Below are 13,234 nucleotides of genomic sequence, written 5' to 3'. Positions count from 1 at the left end.
AGCAGGGGGAGTGGCCGAGGGAGAAACAGGCTTCCTGCTGAACAGGGAGCCCAATATGGGGCTCCATCCTAGGACCCTGGGATCCTGACCTGAGCCGAAGGCAGACGCTTAATGACTGAGCCACTCAGGCACCCCTTTCCTGACATTTTTAAGCCAAGTTTGAGACTCCTACTCATTCCTTCCATCACACTTTCTGCATATCTTTATTATAGAATTCTCAAATTTTATTGATTTGATTATGTAAGATTGTAAAATTTGTAAGATGTATGATTTTATTGTAAGAATATAATTGAAAAAATTATAAAATTTTAGTAGATGTATTCTTACATGCTATGAAATATTTGAAATAATCAGTATTTTTAGTTGCTAATATATGCAGAAATGACAAAGTACATTTTTCCCCAGATTTCTTGAGGTTTGATTGACAAAAATTGAATATATTTAGGTTATACAACATGATTTTTTGTAAAAGTATACAACCTGATGATTTAATGCATGTATACATTGTGATGTGATCCTAACAATCAAGTTAATTAACACATTCAGCACCTCACATAGTTACCAAACTTGTATGTGTGTATGTAGGGGGAACACTTTTACCCTCGTAGCAAATTTCAAGTATATAATACAATATTATTAATTATAACCACTGTTAGATCTCTAGAACCTAATTATCTTGTAATTGAAAATTTGTATTCTTTGACCAGCTTTTCCCCATTCCCCCTATTCTCAGCCCCTGGCAATCACCATTCTATTTTTTAATTTTATGAATTTGAATTTTTAACATTTCACATATAAGTGAGATCATACAATATTTGTCTTTGTGTCTGGCTTATTTCACTTAGTATAATGTCTTCCAGGTTCATCCTTGTTGTAACATGGCAGGATTTTCTTCTCTTTTTATGGTTGAATAATAGTCTATTTATATATTTTTCATCTATCTAATCTACCACATTTTCCTTATCCCATTCATCTGTTGATGGATATGTAGGTTATGTCCTTATTTTGGCTATTGTGAAAAATGCTGCTGTGGATGAACATGGGATTGCACAATCTTCAAGACTGTGCTTTTGTTTCCTTTGGATGTATACTCAGAAGTGGGATTGCTGGATCTTTCAGTAGTTCTACTTTTAATTTTTTGAGGAATTTCCATACTGTTTTCCAAAATGGCTGAACCAATTTACATTCCCACCAACATTGTACAAGAATTCCTTTCCTCCCCCATTCTTGCCAACACTCACCTTTTTTTGATTATAGCCTTCCTAACAGATGTGAGGTGGTATCTCCTTGTAGTTTTGATTTGTATTACCTTGACGATTTAGCAATGTCCAGCATCTTTTCATGTACCTCTTGGCCATTTGTATGTTTTCTCTGGAAAAATGTTTATTCAGGTCCTCTGCCTATTTTTAAATCAGATTATTATTATTATTTTGCTGTTGTGTTATATGAGATTTTTATATATTTTGGATATTCACCCCTTACTGGAAATATGGTGGGCAAATATTTTTTCCTATTTAGTAGGTTGCTGTTTCATTTTGTTGGTTGCTTTTGCTGTACAGAAACTTTTTAGTTTGATGTAGTCCCACTTATTTTTGCTTTTGTTGTTTATGCTTTTGATGTCATATTCAAAAAAATCATTGCCAAGACCAGTGTCAAGGAGCTTTTTCCATATGCTTTCTTCTGTGGTTTTTATGGTCTTATATTAGGTTTTGATCCATTTTCAATTCATTTTTGTGTATAGTATAACATAAGGATAAAATTTCTTTTGCACGTAGATATACAATTTCCTCAACACTTTTTTTTTTTTTAAAGATTTTATTTGTTTATTTGAGAGAGAGAATGTGAGAGAGCACAAGCAGGGGGAGCAGCAGAGGGAGAAGGAGAAGCAGACTCTTCACTGAGCAGGGAGCCTGATGTGGGGCTCAATCCCAGGACCCTGAACCTGAGCTGAAAGGCAGCCGCTTAACTGACTGAGCCACCCAGATGCCCCTCAACACTATATGTTGAAGAGACTATCCCTTCTCCACTGTGTATTCTTGATTCCCTCGTCAAAGATTAGTTGAGTATAGGGGTGTGTTTATTTCTGGGTTGTCTATTTTATTCCACAGATTTATGTGTCTTTCCTTTTTTTTAAAGATTTTATTTTTAAGTAATCTCTACACCCAACATGGGGCTCAAACTTACAACCCTGAGATTAGTCCAGGTGTACCATTATGTGTCTTTTTATGACAGTATTACAGTGTTTTGATTATTATAGCTTTGTAACATAGTTTTAAATCAGGAAGTGCGATGCCTCCAGCTTTGTTCTTACTCAAGATTACTTTGGCTACTTTTGTTTTTCCATATGAATTTTAGGACTGCTTTACCTATAAAAATTGCTACTGGAATTTTGAAATGGATTGCATTGAATCTGTAGATCACTTTAGATAGTAAGGACATTTTAACAGTATTCTTTCAATCTGTGAACATAGGATATCTTTCCATTTATTTATGTTATCTTTAGTTTCTTTAGTGTCTTATAGTTTTCCATGTACAAATATTTTACCACCTTTGTTAAATTTATTCTTAAGTATTTTCTTCATTTAAATACTATTTTAAAAAGAAATTGTTTCTTAATTTTTTTTTTTCAGATTACAGTTTACTTTTGAATTTGATTTTAGGTCTTGCATTTTAGTGTTAGTGAAGTGTGCCTCTGCTGAAATTGTCAAATTAAAAAAAATTAATTTTTAAAAAGGACCATATGGTAGTTCATGTTGTTTATTAAATCTATCAGGAAGAGAAACTTTGAAGAATGAAAATCTTTGACATTTTAATTTTTTTTTTTTTTAAGATTTTATTTATTTATTTGACAGAGAGATAGACAGAAGAGCACAAGCAGAGGGAGTGGCAGAGGGAGAGGGAGAAGCAGGCTCTGCACTGAGCAGGGAACCTGATGCGGGACTCGATCCCAGGACCCTGAGATCATGACCTGAGCTGAAGGCAGACGCTTAACCATCTGAGCCACCCAGGCGCCCAGACATTTTAATATTTTTCTACCTCTACTTAAAACTAAAGATTTTGCTAAAATTTGATTTTTTTCTGATAACTTATTTTGATGACTCAGTATTGTAGGGTTATCTCATTACTCTTCATTGTGTCATAGGGCTAGATAACTAATCTTTCTGACTTCTTGAGGAGTTACCGTGGTAGAATTTGCAGGTGCTTAAGGAATGGGGTACAACTTCATACGATGGTGATTGATAGAGCGGAGATGTTCATTTTTCAGGATAGATGTCTTCAGAAAAACCTACCTTAATGAATTACCATGGTTCAGAGTATGGCCTACTGTTTGCAAACTATAATAGCTCCCTGACACTGGTCTTGGCAATGATTTTTTTGAATATGACATCAAAAGCGTAAACAACAAAAGCAAAAATAAGTGGGACTACATCAAACTAAAAAGCTTCTGTACAGCAAAAGCAACCAACAAAATGAAACGGGTCAGTGTAAGAGATAATCTTAAGGATTGTTTGTATTGACCAAATTTGTGAAACTGATTATAAAATCAGAAAACCCATTTTTTTTTTTTATCATGAGAAATCTTACTGTCTTGTGCTGGATATTTTCTTATTGGTTCTACTAGTTTATTATATGCGCTAGGGAGATTTATGGGAAGCTAAATTGTAATCTGGGTACTTCTTGGTGAGCATGGAATCAGAAGAGGAGTTAGTTAAATCATGACAAAATAGTTAAAGATATATGTGAATGTATTTTGAAAGATTTTTTTTTTGCTTATTTTTAATAAGCATTCTTACAAGATTGCTTATCACTTAGGCCAGAAATATGTCTTGACTAATACTTTGATTGTTTGGGAAAATAGTTTTGGATGGTAAAACAAAAAGGGTTATATAAAATTTTCAAGCCATAGTTAAAGTATGTTTTCTTTTTTTTTTTTTTAATAGTGTAAGACAAATGGAATGCAAGCCTTTTCTCAAGGTCATAATGAACAACAGCAACATCAGTCTCCAGTTAAAAAAGGTAAATTTTTTACCATAATTCCTAAATTTCATAAGGAAGTCTTAGCATTCCTGTTAATAGTTGCCTAGGTGCAAACCTTATGTACATAAGAAATTTTATTATATTCTTCCCATTGATTTCAGTCTATATTAGAAATGCTATAGGTTTGGGGCACCTGGGTGGCTCAGTTGGTTAAGCGACTGCCTTCGGCTCAGGTCATGATCCTGGAGTCCCTGGATCGAGTCCCGCATCGGGCTCCCTGCTCGGCAGGGAGCCTGCTTCTCCCTCTGACCCTCCCCCCTCTCATGTGCTCTCTGTCTCTCTCATTCTCTCTGTCTCAAATAAATAAATAAAATCTTTAATAAAAAAAAAAAAGAAATGCTGTAGGTTTGATTGCTTTACAGGAGAGACCATAATAACAAGGCTTAAACAAGATAGGAGCTTATTTCTGTATTTTCTATAACAGCTCATAATTGAGCTGGTGTATTCATTCTGCTCTGGTGAAGTGTTATTGGACTCAATCTCACTGCTTTGCCATCTTTAATGTATGGCTCTGTCTCATTGCCCAAGATGAATGCCTTTCCTCCAGCCGCCATATTCCCTGTCTAGCCATCAGGAAAGAGGTAAGGGGAGAGGTAGTTCTTAAAAGTATGACCATAAGTAGCATCTATCACTTTCACTGAATATCTCATTGGGCAGAACTTAGTCATACTATACAAACCAGACTGGAAATTGTAATCTTCCACTGTCTGGACTGCTAATTCTGTTACTGAAGCAGAAGGGAAGAACTGCTCTTGGGGATAACAAGTAGTCTTTCCCACTAGTTACTTTTTAATAAAATAAAAATTATTAATTTAATTTCCAAATTTTTGTCAGTATATATAATTTAAAATATATGAAAATACTCTATTAGCTTTTTCTTCTAGTATTTAACTCTGTATTTCTAAATAAAATGTTTAAACTGTTTCCAATTTTTTTATTTTTTGATATTGGCCACCTATTTTGGAAAATAAGAACTTAACGTCTTCCACATCAGTTCCCTCACTTCTTTACCCTTCTATCTTCCCTCACAACCATATAGTTATTTCACAAGTTTCAGTTTTAACTGAATTACCACTCTATATAAATACAGTTGCTTAGCCAAGAGGTGCATATCTATTTCATACAATCCATCATTTTTCTTGGAGCTAATGTTTGCATTGTTTTTCTATGCAACTGCTGTTAACTTTTCCCCTTAAATGCTCCAAGAACTCTGTCACACTTACCTATAATATATTTCTTATGCACAAATATATCAGTTGGTATTTTTTTTCCCCCTGAGGAGACTTCTCTTTCAGAATCCTCCATTATCCTGTTCCACTATGGGCTGTTTACTCCTCAGTACTGTTGTCCTGGAATGTATTTTTACTATTATCTTGGGATACCCCATTGTAATTCTTTGGTTTCTTTCTTCTTTTAATTTTCATTTCATTTCATTTCATTTCATTTCATTTCATTTATGAAAGAGAGCGAGTGTGACCTGGTGGAGGAGCAGAGAGGGAGGGAGAAAGAATCTCAAGCAGACTCTGTGTTGAGTGCAGAGCCCAATGCGGGGCTCAGTCTCATGACACTGAGACCATGACCTGAGTTGAAATCAAGAGTCAGCGGCTTAACCAACTGAGCCACCCAGGCATCTCTTCTTTTTCCTTTTTAAATTGAAGTACAATTCACCATTTAAACCATTTAAAAATGTATAATTTGGTGGCTTTTAGTACAATATTGTACAAACACGACCACTATCTAGTTCCAGAACATTTTTATAATCCCAAAAGGAACCTCATACCCCTTAAGTAGTCATTTTCCATTCTCCCCTTTGCCAGCCACTGACAAACCCTAATTTACTTTTTGTCTTAATGGATATACTTATTCTGAACATCTCCTCTAATGGAATTATATTATATGTGACCTTTTGTGTCTGGCTTCTTTGACTTACCATAAGATTTTCAAGGTTCATCCATGTGTAGCATGTATCAGTACTTCATTCTTCATTCCTTTTTATGGCTAAATGATATTTTCTTGTATTGATATGTCACATTTTGTTTAACTTTCAGTTGATGGACATTTGGGTTGTAAACTTTTTGGCTATTATGAATAATGTTGCTATGAATATTTGTCGTGTTTGTTTGAACACCTGTTTTCATTTCTCTTGGATATACACCTGGGATTGGACTTACCAGGTCATGTGGTAATTCTATGTTTAATTTTTTGAGGAATTGCCAAACTGTTTTCCACAGTGGCTATACCATTTTACATTCCCAGTAGCAATATGTAAGGGTTCCAATTTCTTGATGTCCTTGTTAGGGTCTTTTTAAAATTTTTTTATTTTTTAAATTTTTTAAAAAAGATTTTATTTATTTGAGAGAGAGAGAATAAGTAAGAGAGAGAGCACAAGCATGAGAACACAAGCATGGGGAGGGGTGGAGGGAGAAAGAAGACTCAGGGAGTCCGATGTGGGGCTCGATCCCAAGACCCTGGGATCATGACCTGAGCCAAAGGCAGACCCTTAACTGACGGAGCCACCCAGGCACCCCTAGGATCTTTTTTTATTATAGTCATTCCAGTGGGTGTGAAGTGGTATCTTGTGATTTTGATTTACATTTCTCTAATGACTAATGATTTTGAGTGTCTTTTCATGTGCTTATTGGCCATTTGTATTTTTTCTTTGGAGAAAGGTCTATCCAAGTCCCTTGACCATATATTAATTGGGTTATTTTATTTTTGTGGTTGAGTTATGAGTTTTGGATACTACACTTTCATTTATTTTCTCTCTGCAACTTCCCTCCCCCCACCTGCATGCTCACTTCCTTTCTTCCCCTCCACACACACACACACGTACGTGTGTGTATATAAGGTATTTGAGATATATATATTAGACCTTTATCAGATATATGATACTAGGCTCTTATCAGATATATACTTATCAGATGTATAATTTACACATATTTTCTCCTATACTAGAGTTTCTTTTCATTCTCTTGATAGTGTACGTATCTGTACAAATTAAAAAAAAATTGATGAAGTCTAGTTTCTTTTTTCTTTTGTTGCTCATGGTTTTGATGTCGTGTTTAAGAAATCATAGCCAAATCTCAAGTCATGGAGATTTACCCCTATAAGTTTTATAATTTTAGCTCTTACATTTAAATCTTTTTTTCCATTTTGAATTAGTTTTTATATATGGTGTTAAGTATAAGCCCAAATTCAATTTTTTTTTGCCTTGGATATCCAGTTGTCTCATCACCATTTGTTAAAGAGACTATTTTTTCTCCATTGGATGATCTTGGCACCTTTGTTGAAAATCATTTGAGCACAGGAGTATGTTTTTATTCCTCGACTTTCAGTTTTTTTTTTTTGTTTTTTTTTTTTTCAGTTTTGTTTTCTTGATGATATGTCTGTCCTATACCGGTACACACTGTTTTGATTACTGTAGCTATATAGTAAGTTTTGAAATTGGGAAGTGTGAGTCTTCAACTTTGTTCTTTTTCAAGATTGTTTTGGTTATTTGGGGTTTCTTGCAATTCTATGTGATTTTTAGGATCAGCTTTCCCATTTCTGCAAAAAAGGCTCCTTTTCTTTCAAAAGGAATTTTGATAGGGCTAATAATAGTGAACTTGTAGATCACTTTGGGGGATGTTAACAATATTAAATTTTTCAGTCCATAAACATGGAGTATATTTCCATTTATTTCAATCTTTATTTTATCAGTGTCTTGGTTTTCAGTGTATAAGTCTTGTACCTCTTCAGTTAAATTTACTCCTAATTATTCTTTGTCATGCTAATGGAACTGTTTTCTTAATTTCCTTTTGGACTGTTTATTGATAGTGTAGAAAATACAACTGATTTTGTATGGGGACATTGAGCTTACAGAAATAAAAAGGGTTATAAGAATACCCAGTAGTGCAATTGCTGGGTCGTATGGTAGCTCTATTTTCAACTTTTCTCCTGCTGGGTTTAGGCTTTATTTGCTGTTCTTTCTCCAGCTCCTTTAGGTGTAGGGTTAGGTTGTGTATTTAGACCTTTCTTGTTTCTTGAGAAAGGCTTGTATTGCTATATACTTTCCTCTTAGGACCGCCTTTGCTGCATCTCAAAGATTTTGAACAGTTGTGATTTCATTTTCATTTGTTTCCATGAGTTTTTTTTTAATAATTCTTTAATTTCCTGGTTGACCCATTCATTCTTTAGTAGGATGCTCTTTAGCCTCCATGTATTTGAGTTCTTTCCGACTTTCCTCTTGTGATTGAGTTCTAGTTTCAAAGCATTGTGGTCTGAAAATATGCAGGGAATGATCCCAATCAAAAACTAATGATGTAATGTATGGTGATTAACATAACATAATAAAATTTAAAAAAAAAGGATTATAAGAAAATACTACTAACAGTTAAGTATATGGCAACAAATTAGATAACCTAGGTTCAATAGAAAAATTACTAAAAACATAGAAATTAACCAAAACTTCCTTAAGACAAAATAGAGTATCTAAATAAATATATAGCAAGTATGGAGATTGAATTTGTAATAAAAATCTCCTAACAAAGAAAAGTCCAGGACTTGATGGCTCCACTGGTGAATTCTACCAAATGTTTAAAGAAGAATTAACACGACTTTCTCAAACTCTTCCAAAATATTGAAGAGGAACACTTCTCAACTATCCTGTTAGGCCAATATTACTCTGATTCCAAAGCCAGACAAAGACATCATATGAAAAGAAAACTACAGCTCAGTAATCCTTAGAATATAGGTACAAAAATACCAGTAAACCAAACCTAGCAGTAGGAAAAAACATCTTTTTCATTCATTCACTTTTAACTTATTGTTGTGATTGGATCTAAAGTGAGTATCTTGAGACAGCATATAATTGGATCATATTTTTAATCCATTCCTCCAATCTCTGCCCTTTAATTGGAGTGCTTATGACTGACATTTAATTGAAATTATTTAATAAGGAAGGACTAATTTCACACATTTTGCTGTTTGTCTTCTATAAGTCTTACATCTTTTTTGTTTTTCATTTCCTCCATTTCCTCCATTAATGCCTTCTTTTGTGTTTAATAGATCCTACTCCATCATTTTTATTTCCTTTTTTATCCCTTATTATATATTTTGAGGTTATTTTTCTAGTAGTTCCACTGGGGAATTACTTAATTCACAACAATCTAGTGTGAATATCAATTTAGTTTCAATATTATACAAAACTTTCCCCTATATAGTTTCATCCCACCTTACAATGCCATTGTCACAAATTCCTTCTTCAAATGTTGTATAATCTATTAACCTAGATTTATAATTCTGCAATTTTATGTATTTGTCTTTCAAGTCATATAGAAATAAAGGGGAGTAACATCCAAAAATTCATTGATATTAGTTTTTAACTGGCCAATGTAGATAGGTTTACTGGTGTTTACTTCTCAATGTGGATTCCAGTTACTTTGTACTTTCTTATTTCAGCTTAAAGGATTCCCTTTAGCAATTTTTCTAAGGCAAAGATTGTCTTATAACAGTTTGCTTATAATGCATCTCAGTGTGAACCTCTTTGAGTGTATTCAATTTGTAGCTCATTGAGCTTCTTTGTTGTGTCAGTGCATGTATTTCATCAAATTGGGGAGTTTTCTGCCATTATTTCTTTAAATATTTTTTTTGTCCTTTCTCCCCTCTCCTCCTGTGACTCCCATTATGCGTTTGTTGGTATTCTCGCTGTGCTCTCACAAGTATCTTAGGTTCTGTACATTCTTTACTTTTTTTTCTTTCTACTCCTCAGACTGGGTAATGTCAGTTGACTTTAAATTTGCTGACTCTTCTGCCTGCTCATATCTGCTATTGAACCATTCTAGTGAAGTTTTCATTTTGGTTATTGTACTTTTTTTCCCAGAATTTGTTTGGTTCCTTTTTGTACTTTTTATTTCTTTATCGATATTTTCTTTTTGGCAAGACACTTTCTTATGGTTTCCTTTAGTTTTTTGAGCATACTTAAAATAGTTTATTTAAAGTCTTTCTCTTGGGCACCTGGGTGGCTCAGTTGTTAAGTGTCTGCCTTTGGCTCAGGTCATGATCCCAGGGTCCTGGGATTGAGTCCCACATCGGGCTCCCTGCTCAGCAGGAAGCCTGCTACTCCCTCTCCCACTCCCCCTGCTTGTGTTCCCTCTCTTGCTGTGTCTCTCTCTGTCAAATAAATAAATAAAATCTTTAAAACAATAAAGTCTTTCTCTAGTAAATCCAGTATCTCTGCATCCTCAGAGAAAGTTTCTATTTCTCTTTTTCCTGTGTATGGGGCATACTTTCTTCATTCTTTGCATGCATTGTATTTTGATGTTGTTTTTGAAAACGGAGTATTTTGAGTTTAATGTATTAACTCTGGAAATCAGATTTTCTCCTTTTTGAAGGGTCTGTCACTGCTTGTTGTAATTTTGTTGTCTGTCTAGTGACTTTTGTGAACTAATGTTGTAAAGTCTATGTTACATGTGGGCCACTCACGTCTCTGTTGTGATATATTCATGGTCAGCCGATGATTTGGCAGAGAATTCCTTCAATACCTAAAACCAAAAAACAGAAAAGGAAAAAAAAACACCTCTCCTAATCTTTGCATATGGCTTCTACATGTGTGTTGGGGTGTGCCTTTAGTAAGTACTGGATCGGGCAGTTTACAACTCTTTTTTTGACTTTACTTCTTTTTTTTTTTTTTAGATTTATTTATTTATTTGACAGAGACACAGCGAGAGAGGAAACACAAGCAGGGGAGTGGGAGAGGGAGAAGCAGGCTTCCCGCGGAGCAGGGAGCCCGATACGGGGCTCGATCCCAGGACCCTGGGATCATGACCTGAGCCGAAGGCAGACGCTTAACAACTAAGCCACCCAGGCGCCCCTTGGCTTTACTTCTTGCTTCTGAGAAACTGGAAGGTCAGCCAGAGGTGACAGCTTAGGACCTTCTCAAGTCTTTCTATGAGCATGAGCCTAGCCTTTACATTGCATGTAGCCTTGTAGATTCCTAGGAACATCTGAGTCTTTCTGTGCCCTTTATTCCCCAAAGCATCTTTTTCCCTAATCTTTATTCCTAAGCTTTTTGGGTTTTCCTATTGTTTGTTTTAATTGTTATTCCTTCTCCCATGTGGAATTGGCTAATACATTTTTCTATAAATGTTTTGACAAATGGATTCAGATAGCAGCCTCAGATCCGGGAGAGTTCTTAGGTGAGAAAAAGGCAAGTCCTTTGGCATGGTTCTTTAGGGAGCCACCAAACAGGTCAAAATGAACAACCATAGTTCTCTGAGAATATGATTTGCACTGCTCTCTCCAGTACTGGGAACCTGTACCAGGAATGAGAGCAGTTGTTTTCAAGGCCATTGCCAAGCTGGACTGGGGGAGATGTTCTCAGGCAAGTTAAAATACTACAAAACTCGTTAGCAAATTTAGCTGTTCTTTTCTTTACTGAGCATCCCCCTGGTTTTGTAAACTTTTGATTCCAGAAAAAGTTGGTTCTGGAAGTTTTTTACAGTTTGTTGCTTTGGTGGAGGGATAGACTTTTAGGGTTTCTTTCTTCGTTACTTTTGCTTGGTTACTTGCTTTTTTCTTGACTCTTAGGTTTTCTTCTTTTCTCATTTACCTCCTCATTTTGCTCAGTGCATTTTCCAGGAGCTTCAAAAAAAGGGTATTGGTTTGTGAATTCTTTGAATTTGTGTATTTGAAAAGGTACTAATTACATGCTTGATCGATAGTTTGGTTAGATAGAAAATTCCAGGTAGAATGAACCTCTAAAGTCAGACACAGAAGGTTGAATATTGTATGATTCCATTTATATAAAATATCTAGAAAATGCAAATTCATAGAAAGAATGATTGCTTAGATGGGATTGAGAATGGAGAGTGACTACAAACGGGAATGAGGTATCAGATGGTAGTTGATATAAATATTCTAAAACTAGATTGTGGCAGTGATTTCCCAGCTCTGTAAATATACTAAAAATCATTCAGTTGCACACTCAAAAGGAATGAATTTTATAGTATGTGAATTATACTTCAACAAAGCTATGGAAGAGGAGGAAAAGGAGAATTTGCAGAATTCTGCTTGGTAGTATTGTCAAAACTTGCCAAGTGAAACCTTCCTGAGGCAGGGAATATCTTAAACCTCAGGAGGCTGTACTTTGGGAACACACATTCATACAGAACTAGCTGCGTTTTCATAGTATGGATTAAATATAAAATTTGATTAACAAAATTCCAGGTTGAAAATTATTTTCATTCTAAAATTTTAAGGCATTTAGCTTCATTTTCCAGCAGGCTGTATTAATTGGCTTTTAATTCTACAAAGTTCAGTGCCATTCAGGTCTCCAGTACTTACAAATGGCCTTGTTTTCTGTTCTTGTTTTTGTTTTTGCTGTTATTGGCTTTGGAAGTATTTTGGATTATGTGTTTATCTTTGCTCTTCTAAATTTCCTTTGTGTAGGCTTTTTTCCCCTCAATTTTTTTTTTCTGGGAAGTTGGTGCACTTTGGTTCTTCTGATGTGGAATTTTGTGGATATTTCTTTGATAATTTTCTCATCTCCATCTTCTCTGTTTTCTTCCTGAAATGTCTATTATAGTCAGATATTAGTGATATTAGTCTACTTGATTCTCTAATTTTCTTTCTTATTTTCTATCTTCTCATTCTTTTGGTTTTGCTTCCTAATATAGCTTTCCCTAATTTCTTTATTTGGCAGCACAGTCCAGAGAACAACTTGTAATTGAGTATTAGCCATTAGTTCTTTTAAAAGCCACAAGTCATTCCCATCACCGGAAAATTCTCATTCAACTTTTACATGTGGCACTACAGCAGCAACAGCTGCCCAGTCTCTCGCTCTTTCCCTCTCTTTTTCATTGTCTAAGTTCAGAAACCTTAGCCCCCAGTGCCTATTACTTTTTAAAAGATCTTTATTGGGGCACCTGGGTGGCACAGTTGGTTTAAGCATCTGACTCTTGATTTCAGCCAAGGTCATGATCTCAGGGTCATGAGATTGAGCCCCGTGTCGGGCTCCCTGCTGGGTAGTCTGCTTAAGATTTTCTCTCCTCTCTCTCTGCTCCTCCCCCGCACTAAAATAAATAAATCTAACTAAACAAAAAAATAAAAACCCAAACAGAAAGATTTTTACTGAGGAATGATTTACATACTATAAAATACACCATTTTAACTACTATAGTATACACTTTATTGTCTTTTTATGTAAATTTGCAGAGTT

At 34.9% G+C, this 13,234-nt stretch overlaps 1 protein-coding gene across 1 annotated transcript in view; it reads left to right on the top strand.

The window, feature by feature from the left end:
• CUNH8orf88 (chromosome unknown C8orf88 homolog) overlaps positions 1-13,234 on the top strand; it is a 43,195-nt gene that overhangs the window by 15,048 nt on the left and 14,913 nt on the right. Inside the window, exon 4 of the mRNA XM_035011500.1 lies at positions 3,942-4,017. Coding sequence (XP_034867391.1) covers positions 3,942-4,017 — 76 coding nt within the window. The remainder of the gene's footprint in view (positions 1-3,941; positions 4,018-13,234) is intronic.

The sequence above is a fragment of the Mirounga leonina genome, unplaced genomic scaffold, assembly GCF_011800145.1.
Source record: "Mirounga leonina isolate KUSES-001 unplaced genomic scaffold, KU_Mleo_1.0 Mir_165, whole genome shotgun sequence".
NCBI classification, from domain to species: Eukaryota; Metazoa; Chordata; class Mammalia; order Carnivora; family Phocidae; genus Mirounga; species Mirounga leonina.
The sequence above is the reverse complement of the archived record's forward strand: the minus strand, read 5'-3'. Positions and strand labels throughout refer to the sequence as shown.